General features: G+C 49.1%; 1 protein-coding gene across 1 annotated transcript in view; it reads right to left on the bottom strand.

Moving 5' to 3' along the window:
• Window positions 1–3175: 3175 nt before the first annotated feature.
• The window catches only part of Tudor-sn (Staphylococcal nuclease domain-containing protein 1), a 51516-nt gene continuing 41562 nt past the window's right edge, over window positions 3176–13129 (bottom strand). The window contains exons 12-15 of the mRNA XM_077672750.1: window positions 11396–11592; window positions 10050–10163; window positions 6436–6690; window positions 3176–3987 (exon numbers count right to left, since the gene is read on the bottom strand). Coding sequence (XP_077528876.1) covers window positions 3922–3987; window positions 6436–6690; window positions 10050–10163; window positions 11396–11592 — 632 coding nt within the window. The 3' untranslated portion in view covers window positions 3176–3921. The remainder of the gene's footprint in view (window positions 3988–6435; window positions 6691–10049; window positions 10164–11395; window positions 11593–13129) is intronic.

The following is a 13129-nucleotide window of genomic DNA, read 5'->3' on the forward strand; positions in this document are numbered from 1 at the left end:
GGCGACCTCGTCTTCCACATTTCTTTCGACCAACCCCTTCCCCCCTGATATTCCCTACTCGTGGTCTAGCTGGGCCGCTCCCCCTGAAAACCTACGGGCAGCCCTGTGGTCCCTCTTGGCTGCCCACATTGAAACTCTTTGTGCACCTCCGCCAAGCCCACCACCGTCGGAGGACCGTGGAACACCCCCTTCCTCCGTGGACTGATAACTCCGCGGCTCGGACTTGTGCTGCCTAATAAAGTTTCATCTCTCTCTCTCGCGCGCGGTTTGCGGGGACGAACAGCAAGTCACTTAACTCTGGCGCGCAAGCCGAGATGGCTTTTAGCCACGCACACTGCACATACCCCATGCGAGGTTGAGTCGTACGTCACTCGAGAAAGATAATCCAGACCATGGGAAGCACTATCCACCCGCAGAAGCACAACGTCGCATTTCATCGCGAAACAAAGGCGTCCACAACACACACACCATCGCCCCCTGTAATGCCAAACGCACCTCACACTTCCTAATGAGAGTGAGTGGTACGTCTGCAGTGCCCACATGTCGCGAGGTGGGGCCCCGAGCTGAACCGGGATCACGCAACCGTAACTGACCTCTGGGGCGGTTTGTGCCTTGTTGCCAAGGCAACCGATGTTTGAGATCGTCAAAGAAAGGCGCTCGCTCCAGCGCTAGAAAGCTCAGAGCCGCACCGGAGCATGTTTTGCCAACGTTGCCGCACTCCACCACGCGTCGCCCCAAGCTGAACTGGTCACATGATTGAAGCGTTTTGTGCACGGATTCTGCATCGGTTTAAAATGTCTTTTTCACATGGCGCCGGCAGGAATTACCACCACCGCAAAATAAGACCCGGAACCAGCGGGGCCACATCTGATACGGCGCTTTTTGGATAAACAGTGCGCGGTGCATGAAAGGGACCGAGCGCAAGATCCTCCCCAGCGGCTGCGAGTTCGCCGCCGATTAAAAGTCACATGCTGCACTGCAGCAACGCACACCGCGAAAGGGCAAGGTCAGGCCACCGCACACATGCGGCCAGATTTTTCGTTCGCTTATCCACTCTTGAGCGGAGTGCGGAATTCATGGTGTCAACAAAACTTGCCCGTAGCAGACGGTAGTCGGAGGAGCGTAATGCGGAAGTACGTCACCGCTGACTAGCGCAGCATCATGGGAGGGAGTGCTCGCGCCGTCAACAGTTGAAAAGAGGAGGAAACGCGGCGCGACGATAATGCGCGGTTTTTGATTTACGATTTCTCAGCTAATACTCATCGCTTTACCAAAATTCTTGCGGGAGGAGATTGCTAATGCATTGTCTTATTTGGTTACTTGTACATCCATGCATCGGCGGAAGGTATTTCAGGACCCCTTTAAAGGGGGAGGTGGTTACGGAAGGGGTTCTTTGATGGCCTGCAGCGTACGATGAGGGAGCATGCAAGCTCCCACATAAACACCTTTGCTAGCTTTTGGTTGACCTAGCTCAATGAAAAAGGAGCAAGAGTTTAAAATTAGGTATATTACGAGCTATGGCGAGATATAAAAAATGCATTTCCAAAAATATCATTGCCGAAATTTTCTTCGAGCTCACACGGTTGAAGCAAACAAGCTTTCCTGCAAATATTTGGAAAGTAGGAATGCATAGATCCCGCTGGTACCTCCTGGCACTGGTCAAATAACCCCATCATATAGGCAGAGCGGCGATGGCATTGCATGCAATGGTTGGGAAGGAACCACACACCACGATAAGCCCTTGATCATGCGTTCTCGATGCATTTACATTCGTTTTCTAGCAGTCAAGTTTTCTTTGTCCACAGCGTGGCTTTGCATGTGCAGTTTGCACCATCACTGCCAGGTGTCCTGGCAAGAGTTTTATTTTAAAACTCCCATGTAGCAACTCCATTTGGCTGCCAGTTGTCTCTCCGGTTCATTTTGTACCGCTCAGAGATGCTCCAAAGGATGATCTAATGTGCCATTCTATGAATTAGTGGGCTCGTACTAAGCCACCAAAAAAACAGAACACAAAAATTTCGTGTCAGCACTCTTTTAAATTTTGCTGCACAGTAAAAGCACGTTGTGCCAAAGCCAACTTTACAACAGCCACTATTTCTGTCGTAATGATGCTCGCGTAAAAAAAATGGTTACATTGTAGTGGCAACTTTGCTAAGGCATCGGCCGCTTTCATTGCAACCCCAAAGCGGCATTAACTCCGCTGAGCATCTTCGCAGCTTTCACGTAAACATGGGCATGGTTACTTTTGTACACAGCACACCTTTCTACCTTCCCCGAGACTTCGAGTCACACAATTGTCCGCTTGCCTCTGCTGTGAAATAAGTACACCCGATAAGATGCCTTCCACCCGTACCGATACAAGCATTGCTCGAGACTCGATGGCCTGGGGAAAGTAGTACACCTCATACAGCTTTGGCATGGTTAGTTTGGACTGAGGGCAGAATAAACCCAGTCTCCAACATTATTAAACTTATCACTGCCAAAGCCACTATACCGCATTTTCACGCCTATAACCCACACCAAAATGTGAAAATTTCAGGGGTGTAGTAGACGTCTGGATCAAATCAGGTATTTCCTCTGGTGCAGCTTCAAAGCAATGCGCGTTGGGCTGTTATGCCCCGACAGCAGTAATAGCGACAAGCCACTGTTATCCCAGTGCTTATTTTGCACACTGAAAAAATGTATGTGGCAAGTCATCTAGTTACATAGTCAGCAAGGTAAGTCCTTTTGCATAAACAAATGTGTTATGTTGCTCGAGTAGTAGCTTTGGTCATTCCTTTTAAGTATAAAATATACCGGCAATATGCGGGAATATATTTTTTTGATTTGTGGACGGAAAGTGGGGGTGGGGGTTATATGCGCGAGAATACGACAACTACAATGTTATTTGCAACGTTGCTTCAGAGATAGTGACCGTCGTAAAGTTGGTTTTGGCACAATGCACTTCCACTGTGCAGCAAAATTCAACACAGCTTCCCATACGCAGATTTCACTGCAAAAACACAGACCTCAGTCGCACCCAAGGCAACATGTGTTCTGTGTACAAGTAAATGTACTCAGTTAACATGGCCCCCACCAACCCAGTAAATCAGACGCCGCCGCCGTGGCCGACATCTTGCCCATGCGTTGCCATGTCATCCTCCCCACAGCAACAAAGAAGACACAGAGACCGCACTCAAAGTCAACTCCTTTAATTTAAAAAAAGAAGGGAGGGAGGGGCCAAAGCGATTTCTTCTGCAAACGTGTATACATCCGGTTCAAACCACCATCATGGGAAGACAAAATGGGGGTGGGGAAGGGGCCAAAAAAAGGTACAAAAGAACGTTGCCGGAGACCAAGAGATCAAACTCGCCTCTCTTTAAAGCACCCAACGGGGAATTTTTTGCTTATTTTCAACCCAGGACACAGTTAATGCGCCACACCGCAGTCGAGCTTCCCAACCGTGGGCGCGCCATAATCTAAAAACAAGGGCCACTCAAACCACTCCAGAAGGTCAACGCGACAACCGTCGGCAAGAAGACGGCAGGCGGCGGCAACCGTTTTGTCAGACAATGACACTTAAAAACACAAGCAGAGACACAGCCTTCAACTGGTAAAAGCCGCACTTTCGGAGAGTCCTGCGCTCAAGGCCTCTCGGCACTCCTCGTCACAGCAAGCCGCGGCCTGCCCCCTCCCCTGTTCGCTCCAAACCTCACCTACACAGATACATACAACAAAAGAGGGATGGTGATCGAGTAGGTCGTCATCGGGGGAGGGGCGGTGTGGAAAATGAGCTTCTCTTTCTGTTCTCCACTAAAATCTCCGGCCAGAGAACGGTCTGTCCGCGGTGAACAGGCCCGCCTGCCTGTCGGCCCTCCTCCTCCACCAATCAGTTCTCCTTCCCGGTGGGCCGAAGTTGACTTTGCACGAGGAGCGCTCCCATCAGCGGCCCCAGCCAAACTCCTTGGAGTCGTCCTCCGTCACGTCGCCGTAGCACCACAGGTTCAGCTGCACGTCACAAAAGAGCGGCACACACGTCACGCGGCTGACCACTATAAAACAATGACGGTTGCATGCCGGAACGGGAGAAAGACGACGCAGACGGACCTGACCAAGACGCACCGCATTTACGCGATTGTAAGTCGACTCGAATGTAGGTCGACACCCCCCCCCAAATTGCATCTCTTTCTCCCTTAAAAAAAGAGAGAATGAGAGCGCCACGTAGAAAATCGTATCACAAGGAGAAGCTCTAACGTCAACTACCAATACCCGCCATGATCGATGCTCCCTCAAGAGCAGTGTGCTCGTGGTGCACGCACCAGATGTTAAAACACGCGGAATAACCATGCATTGTGGGTTGAGCAGGAAACATTATTTGCAGTTATGAGAGCACATTCGCTGCGAGATGACAACCATCGAAGCAACCGGCAGCGGCCGCTACCACGCGACACCAAAACAAACAAGACGGCGGCTGACAAAAGCGGCCGTGCACGATTGTGTTACGAGTATGTTACTCGCATTCAAGAAGCATTTTGTTTGTCTCTAATAAACAAAATGAGAATTGGTGAATCCCTTGATTCAATGCACGGCGCTAACGTAGCCACAATCATATCACATTGTTCTGTACACTTCCGAACACGATGGTGGGAGGTTATTCGCTCTAAGTGCGGTGCACAAAAGGAACAGATCGGGAACGCAAACTTTCGAAGTCCGCATCATCTTTACTGACGCCAGAATGTATAAAGTGGTAAATTAATACTTTCCGCTTCGACCATAATCATGGAAACCAGAGTGCGAAGCTGTCCTCACCTTGCAGCACCCCTGATTTCTCATTTCTCTTGCCGTTACTAGCGGTACACGGTTCGCTTTCGATTCTAAGTCGACCCGCCGACATTGCATTGTCAAACTTAACCAAAAAAAAAAAAAAAAGTCGACCTACAATTGCGTAAATACGGTACTAGACAACGTCAACTAAACGCGACAGGACAAGTGTGTCAACATGTCCACATTGTCACTCCACAGCAAATAACAAACTCTCCCTTCAGTCACGTTGTTTTCTGTGGTTACAGCGCTGCTTTTCATTCTAGTTTTACTGCGAAGCAGTGTGCCTCTAACCAGCCAAGGAAATTTTTGTGTCCGTGTCAGCGGAAAACTCCCAGGTTACTACTGGCTATACAGAGAAACATCCCAGGCTTGGCTTGGCTACCCGCTTGGCTACTGGCTACACCCAGGCTACACAAACAAACTACTGGAACCGCCAGGAATCGAACCTGGGCCTGAAGAGAAGCGGAGCGAGAGCCCATCGTCTTAGCGACTAAGCTACGCCCACACGTGGAGACGGGGGAGACAGACAGTGGTTTGGATTCAGCGTGTGGGGAGGGGAGGACGCTTTTTGGAGGCGACACATAAAACAGGAGTGAGGGGAGGCAGCGAGAGAGATGACGCCCTAGCTGCACGTGTAGGCTTCCTCCTCACCCTTCGAAAGACGCTCCTTTCCGGTTTCGAAAGAACATGCGTCTGTCGCGCCCCCGGCGAATCCCAGGTAACGGCTAAATAAGGCCAATAGGAGCTCGTGCTGGTAACAAAAGAGTTCCCCTGCACAGGGAGCTTTCGTAATACGGGCAAAATAACTCACAGGAAGAACAAATTTCTATTATTGCAGAAGGAAAAAAAAAAAAACTGCGTAATGCCCGCCTGTTTCGCGTTCACATGTCGTCCCAGAAAAACGTTCTCGAGTTGCTTGACACGTTGGATAGCGAACCGCCTCAGCGGCGGGAATTTCGAACTTGCCGTTCACGACCGCATTTGGCACAGTGGAAGCTAAGTGTTGGCATGGAGACTTTATCAGCTGCCTGCACTGGACTTTGACTTATGTCCCCTCAGTTTATCTCTATCTTGAGATATCCGTGGTCCCCTGAACAAACGCTCCGGTATAAGGGGAACAAATATATAACACCCATGGGAGGTAAATGCCCGGTGAAAAAGATTGCCAACTTAATTAATATTTAAAGATATGCGAGTTCAAGTTAACGAGGAATTACCGTACACATGCAACACATTTCTTTGACTGCTGGCTGTGAGCCAACACGAGGCCGTTACCAACTCTCTCTCTTAAACAGCGGCGGCCCCAGCGGGGGTCCCTGTTTGAGTGCACACCGCAGAGTTTTCCCACCCAAGCAAAGCCAAGCAGCATGCAGATGAACAATGCCACCAACTCGATACCTTTGCCAGAAGGGTCAAGGTCGGGCCTGTTCATGATGCATGAATGGGGCTAAAAGCGCTCAACGAGAGAAGACAGCACAAGCACTAAACTGGTGGTGCCTCCTCTTGTTTTTGTCTTTTCCCAAGCGCTTCTAGTCCCAATCAGTCTTTTCACCAGCCCAGCTGCACAACCGGCTGATGGGAAGGAGGAAGGGGAAGGGTCAGCAGGGCCACAGGCCGAGCCAGAAGACGCACCCGCTTGGCCTTGGCCGAGTCCCGGGCGGCCGCGTACTCCTTGAGCAGCTCCTGCAGGTGCCGGTCGCGCCGCTCCTCCAGCAGCACCCAGCCCTCCTGCAGCAGAGTCTTGGCCACGTCCACGCCCCCCGGGTGGGTCACCAGGGTCACGAACTCCTGGCCCCCGACCCGGTACTCCACGTTCAGCTGCAGCTGCTCCCCGCCGCTGCTCGTCTCCTCCTGCAGCGCCTGCACCGCCTCCTGGGCCTGCTCCGGCTGCAGAAGTAAGCAGGACGAGTAAGCGACACATCACCACCGTCCAGGAAAGCTCTAACTGAAGCTGCACATTACGAACTGGAGTTGGGTTTGGGGACCAGCAAGTCTGGCAGGCGAGTAAGTCTGACACTAACTCTGACAAAAGGTCTGACACTGGCTTTGTCACAATAGGTGTGGTCAACATTGTTGCTGGAAGGCGGAAGAGGAAAAATTGCCCCCCACAGCAAAGTACAGCCCTCTTCAAGATTTCCATGGCCATGCCAAAAGTGTACAACAGGCCACGAAGAATCCAAAGTACAAGATTACCTCTGCGGTGAGGCTGAAATGTTTTATGCCAAAAACCTGGAGAAAACATGTCGCTTTCCTACTGTCGCAAAATAATTTAGTCACACTTACAGCTATGCAGTTAACGCAACAGCTGAATCGATTGGTGCGTTTTCCAGAGCCTCTCGGGAACCTCGAGATAAACACAATACAGTGTAGACCATTTATAACCTAACCGCTTATAGTGCGGGACCGGATATAACGCGGTTTTTGTGACCAACGGTTTGCCTCCCATAGAACTCAATGCATAAGCATACCGCTTAAGACGCGGTTGGCTGAAGCACAATACCGTTTATAGGTTTTTCAGCGGGTCTGCTGATCGGCCGGTGCAGCTGGGGCATCGTTTTAGGGTAGCCAAAGAAAAAAAAAAAAAAAACGATGAAACCGACTTTCTTACGCAGCGCACATCCCTTGCTCTCCTCTGCCTTCGACACAGAAGAAAAAAAAAATGTACCCTTTAGCTCGCGCGTACGTGATAACCACAACTGTCCTTCCTTGATGCACCTCGGCAGATAGAGACCAACTCCCCGTCCGCGCGCGGCAAGTTGGTTCTATTAATCGTGAACCGCATGGCCCGTTTACGCACACGAATCGTGCACTTCTACATGGTGCGTTTTTCGCCTGTGAATTCAATGGAACGACGATTCGCACTTGCAAAGTTCGCAATGCCTGGAAATGTCGTTTACATGGCCTGGGAACGTCGTGACTTCTCATTTCAGAGGCACGTTGTTTGCAGACCAGCCGAGAGCAAATCTTGTTGTGATCTAAAAAAAAAAAAAAAAAAAAAAAAAAAAAAAAAAAAGAGTTTTATTTTACTTCTTTGGCAAGTTTCTTTAGACTGCATTGCAGTAAATATGAGTTTATTTGTGGTTTCGTACAACAATTGCCAATTAGCAATATACGCACACATAGCAGAGAAGACACACAGCAAGCCACCCTGGGTTCGCTTTTGTGCGTGCCTGACATACTTAGGTTTACCTCGGTCAAGGTTCGGGCCTGGGTTCTTCTGAACTTGGGTTCTTCTGTACTTTGTCCCTGCTGTGATGCCCGCCCCTTGCGCGAACACCGATTCATTAAAAACGGCGCGCGACATCGTGTTGTGAACGCACATGCGTTTGTTTTTGTCGTTTTGGTGCGCCCGCGCTTATGCCGTGCTTAGACAAGCAACGCCATTTAGTTGCTAAGCGTGCAACCAGAGATGCCGTACGCCGCACTAGCTGCACGCGCGGCGTTCGTGGGGGATGCTGGACCGTTCCAAACATTTGGCACTTTGCCGCAGCAACGGAAAAAGGTCGTTTTGCCGCTCGAGCGGCGCCGCATCTGGGAATTCACAGGGAAAATCGCACCATGTAGAACATTGCGCGTGGCTTTTTGTCCTGCTCGTGTTGACAATTCCGCGCTCGCGATAGCTTCTTCGTGTGGCAGTGGGAGGAGCCTGATGACTTGCACCATTGGGGAGGCGCGCACCTAATGGCGGGAGATTCGAAGCGTTCTGAGCCTGCTAGCCGCGCCAGAGATGTTTACGCTTACCACCGTGGTATTTTTTGACGGTCGCTTTCACAAGCAGCCTGGATGGCAGTTTATTTTCCACTTTTCGTCCACATTATCAGCTCTTTTTTTGCATGAGCATCTTCGCTTGCGTCTCGTGCGGCATTTCAGTGAGCGGTTAGAAGCGGTCGCTGGAGCTGCCGGCACCACTTCACGGCCACTGCCGACGCCATCTTGCCTCCTCTTACCGCGCCACACTCACCACGCCAGTTGTATCCGCACCCGCATCGCCGCGCCTGCGGCGAGCACTGCACGTTTTCGCAAGAAATCGTTCCATGCTGTTCACGCTTTAGAACGTTCTGCAGATATGCCACCGCTCTTCCCCCCTTCCAAACAAGCGAGCCGCACCAAGCTGAAGATTTCCACCACCAGTACGTTGAGCTGATAAGCAGCCGCCTTCGGCATCGCAAACACAAGGTGGGGTAAAAAAAAATCCCGCTGGCGTTGTTATCGCGTCCTGCGGCATCTGTTCATAGACGCAGAAAACGCAGCCATGGTCTTTAAAAACACAAACACAACGTAAGTTAAAGCCGCGCTCGCCGTTTGTAAGACCGCGCTTTTGCAATGTGTGAGAGCCTGCAGCAGCGGCTGATGTTAAAAATAATACGAAATAAAGACCATGCCTTTGTTTTTAAGTGCTGTGCGTTTGAGTGATAAAAATTTAGGATGACTTGAGAGGTAGGTGGCGATGTGGTTGAATTTGCGCATACTTTGGGTATAGTGCGGTACCGGTTATAGTGCGGATTTTTGCAGCTTTCACGACATACGTTATAAGCGGTCTACACTGTATTGATACTGCAAATCCCCATTACAGGAGTTTTAGCAAGGTGGTTACATTTTTTTTACAATGTTGGCAATCTACAATAGATACAACAAAACAAACAAAGACAAATACAACAGCAAGGTATGAATAATCATGTCAAATCTGCTGAAAATAACAATAAGGACAGCTCCAAGACTCGGTTATTAGTTAGTTCACTCCACCGAGTTACGGTACGCAAGATTTGAAGCAGTTATTTCACAATCAAAAGAAGGTTACTGTCAGTTAATGCCTTTGGCAGGTGCTGTAGCCAGATAAAAAATAAACTATATAGGAAACATCCAGCTTGTAATGCCTTTTAATTAATTGGTAAAGGAATTTCAGTCTTATTAAACAATTTCTTTCGGTAAGTCAAGGTTCACTGACACGTTCTAGGAGTTCAGTTACAGAGGTGCGTCCAAAGCTGCTAAAGATAAAGCGGACTGCCTTTTTCAGCACGTTTTCCAATTTAGTTATGTTAGCTTTCGTGAAGGGGTCCCAAACAAAAACCCTGTATTCTAACATTGGGTGAACGATAGTTTTGTAGTAGGAACATGCCGACTTTTGCAGGCGCAAGTAGAGGAAACAAATGCGCAGCGATTTTAGGCACGTTTAGGTTGTTTTTGACGGTACGAACATTTTCCCGCTACCCCGAGAGATGCACGAGAATCGGGATTGTGCCACTCACGTCCTTAGGCAGGGCGATCAGGGCCAGGCTGTACTCGCGGGCGGCCGGTGGCACGTCGCGGATGCCCAGCGAAGAAGGCAGCGCTGCCAGCGACGACGGGTCCACTGTGTCACGCTGGAACAACAAAAGCCACAGGCAGCGAGTTTTGGTACCTGCCAACTTGGTCACTTGGAAATTCGTAAAGCCCACAGATGGGACACACGCACACAACACACTTTCATTTTGAAGTTTAAAAGGATTGAGGGGGACACTGGTCTTAAAACAACTTCTTTTAATTATCAAGTAAGCATTCTGTTTTTTTCCCCACTGACGTCAAACACGGCATTATTTTTTCATTTGGTCAATCAGTTCCCTAGGTAATTGAAGATTGTTAGCCATTTTTGGTCAAACAATGGACAGAACAGTGTTGGTCATAAAACTGTGATCTTTATATTTTCCAGTACTAAGAACACTGGGGAGTGCAATGAGAGAATCGGTTTCTTGATGCCCCACTTGGAACTAATTTTGCAGCTCATTAAACCTTGGTGGCACCAGTGGCAAGGAACCATTTTGAGTGCTAACTTCAAACACCAAAGTTTAATGAGCTGTTCACTCGAAAGCGAAAGATTCCTTAGTGGCACCGATGGCATCCTGTCAAAAAACTAATGCATTTCCCCGTGGACAGGTTGGTTGACCGAAAAGCTCTGATAAGATAAGGACATCACGGCACGTGCGTGAAACTGAGCTCCCGTGTCAAAATCCCAAAAAAATCAAAGGTTTTAGATAAGACCATGCAGGCTTCAATCATGAAGGAGGAGTACATTTAGATCATTCGTAGATGCGTTTACTCAGTGCGCAAAGAATCGTCGCATGGGTTTTGGTTCTTCGACTGTCACTTGGGTCTTTGAAGCTTCGACGATTGATTGGACGCACTTTCTGTGACGCAGTTTTGAATCGAGAAAACTTTTATGCTTCTCTCAGGATTCTGTGCCGATACCCCCCATGAAATTGCACTACCAAGTTTCTCACGATTCCAGACCAAAAAAAAAAAAAAAATCGGCTTGGACTTTTTTATCCTTCGTGCCGCCGCAACTCAAGCATGCCTCCTAGATGCCGCAGACGTTGAATTTTACACCCCACACCCCACCCAGTTCACCAATGCTTCTTCTGCATTAACAGTGCAATGACCAACGGGGCCAGTCGGTGTACGCTCGTAATGACAGAACGTGGCAAACTTGGCGAGACGAAGAGAAGGCGACAACACGTCGTTGTACTTCAGCCAAGTTTGCACTGTTCCGTCCTCACGACACTGCCCGGCAGCTAACCCAACACGGAGCGATGAGGTGGGTGAAGGGGGCTGCACTGACGTTGCCGTAGTCGACGAAGAAGATGTCCACCGAGCCGTTGGCCTGGACCTTCTCGACGCGCGCCCGGTACCACTGCTGGTCCTCGACGAACTTGGCCGCGCACAGGTCGCCCTTCTTGGGCACATACGTGCCGGGCGTGGGCGGGTGCTCGGCCAGCTCCTGCCGCAGCAGCTTGGTCATCTCCTCCAGCTTGGGGCCTGCGCATTGCAGGGGGGGAGAGTGAGGCCTTCGTGGGGCCATCCAGTCGAAGACAAAGTACGGCCTTGCTTCGCTAGAATGACTCCTTCGTCCCGATTATACCGCAAATGTCAAACAAATAACATGGCTCTTAAAACAGCTCCCTTTAATTGTTAAGTGAACTCTGTGAAACTTGTCAGCCTTTTTTCCCACCGATTTCAAATGTGCCATTTTCCGGGGAACAATCGACAAAACACGGTTAGCGATAACGCTGTAATCTTTACATTTTCCAATGCTATGATGAACCCTGGTGAGTGCAATAAGAAAACCACTTTTTTGTTTTTGGTGCACCGCTCATTTTACAGCTCATTAAGCCCTGGTGTTTGAAATGGGCATTTGAAATGGTTCCTTGCAACCACTGGTGCCACCAGGGCTTAAATCAGCTGTAAAATTAAATCCAAGCGGTGCACCAAAAAACCCAATTCTGTTATTGCACTCAACAAGGTTCATGGTATCGGAAAGCATAAAGATTACAGCTTTATGCCTAACCCTGTTTTGTCTATACTTCCTGCAAAAATGGCTAATTACCTCTAATTATCTTGGTAACTGTTGACTGACTAGGAAAATAATGGCATATGTGAAGCCAGTGGGAAGAAAGCAGCCAGACCGGCAGGTTCCACAGAGTTCACTCCCCCTTCAGAGAACCTCTTCTGCGGCTGCAATAGAGCGGAGTCAGCTACCGCAGGTTGTTTCAAACTGCACCAAGTTGTACCTTGCCTTCACGACCCCTCCAACAGAGTTTCTTGCAGGCACAACCAATAAGGGCAGCCAAACCGGGGGACTAGTGGAATCAGTTAAAGGGACAGACAACCGATTTTTGTCGCGTACATGTTCTCTAGCTCTATGAAAGCCAGCGTTTTGCATAGCCCGGTAACCACAAGCAATTTATAAACGAATTCGCAGAAATAATTTTAATTTGGCAGCAAACTTCCTGAAATCGGAAGGGTGGCGGTTCGTAGTGTCGAAACTTGACACTACAATATGTGTCCCTGTCACGTGACCTGCATTTATTTACGTATAAGCGTTTATTTACGTATTGAAAACCTCTTAACACAAGTATTTCTGCAAGGTTAATAAACATTATTTTGAAAATTTTTACGACACGCCGCCCGCCGTCGCTGGGCATCTCTCAGTGTGGCTAACTGGGCCTCCATGCCCAGAATGAACGGCAGCGTTCAGTAAACAGACCCAGTGAAGGAGCTTTGACGATTCTGCCCGAGTTAGAGGCGTTTGTTCTGCCAAAATATTTGATTTCAGTTTCCAAATACGCGAACAACAGCTTTAAAAAAAAAAAAAAAACGTCGCGTTTGGGAAGAATCGAACTTCCCACCTCCACAACGTGAAGCCAGATTCTACCTATCGTCTATCCCAACAGATGGCGCATTCGTGCAAAATAGACCGCTGTATTAAAAAAATACATAAATGATCAGAAAAACCTGCGATTCAAGCTTTTTTAGCTGGGGAAAAGTTTTTAAATATCATTGTTCATTTCGCATA

This window comes from Haemaphysalis longicornis, unplaced genomic scaffold (assembly GCF_048455015.1).
Source record: "Haemaphysalis longicornis isolate Haplotype H1 unplaced genomic scaffold, Haemaphysalis longicornis Haplotype H1 scaffold_6, whole genome shotgun sequence".
Lineage (NCBI taxonomy): Eukaryota > Metazoa > Arthropoda > Arachnida > Ixodida > Ixodidae > Haemaphysalis > Haemaphysalis longicornis.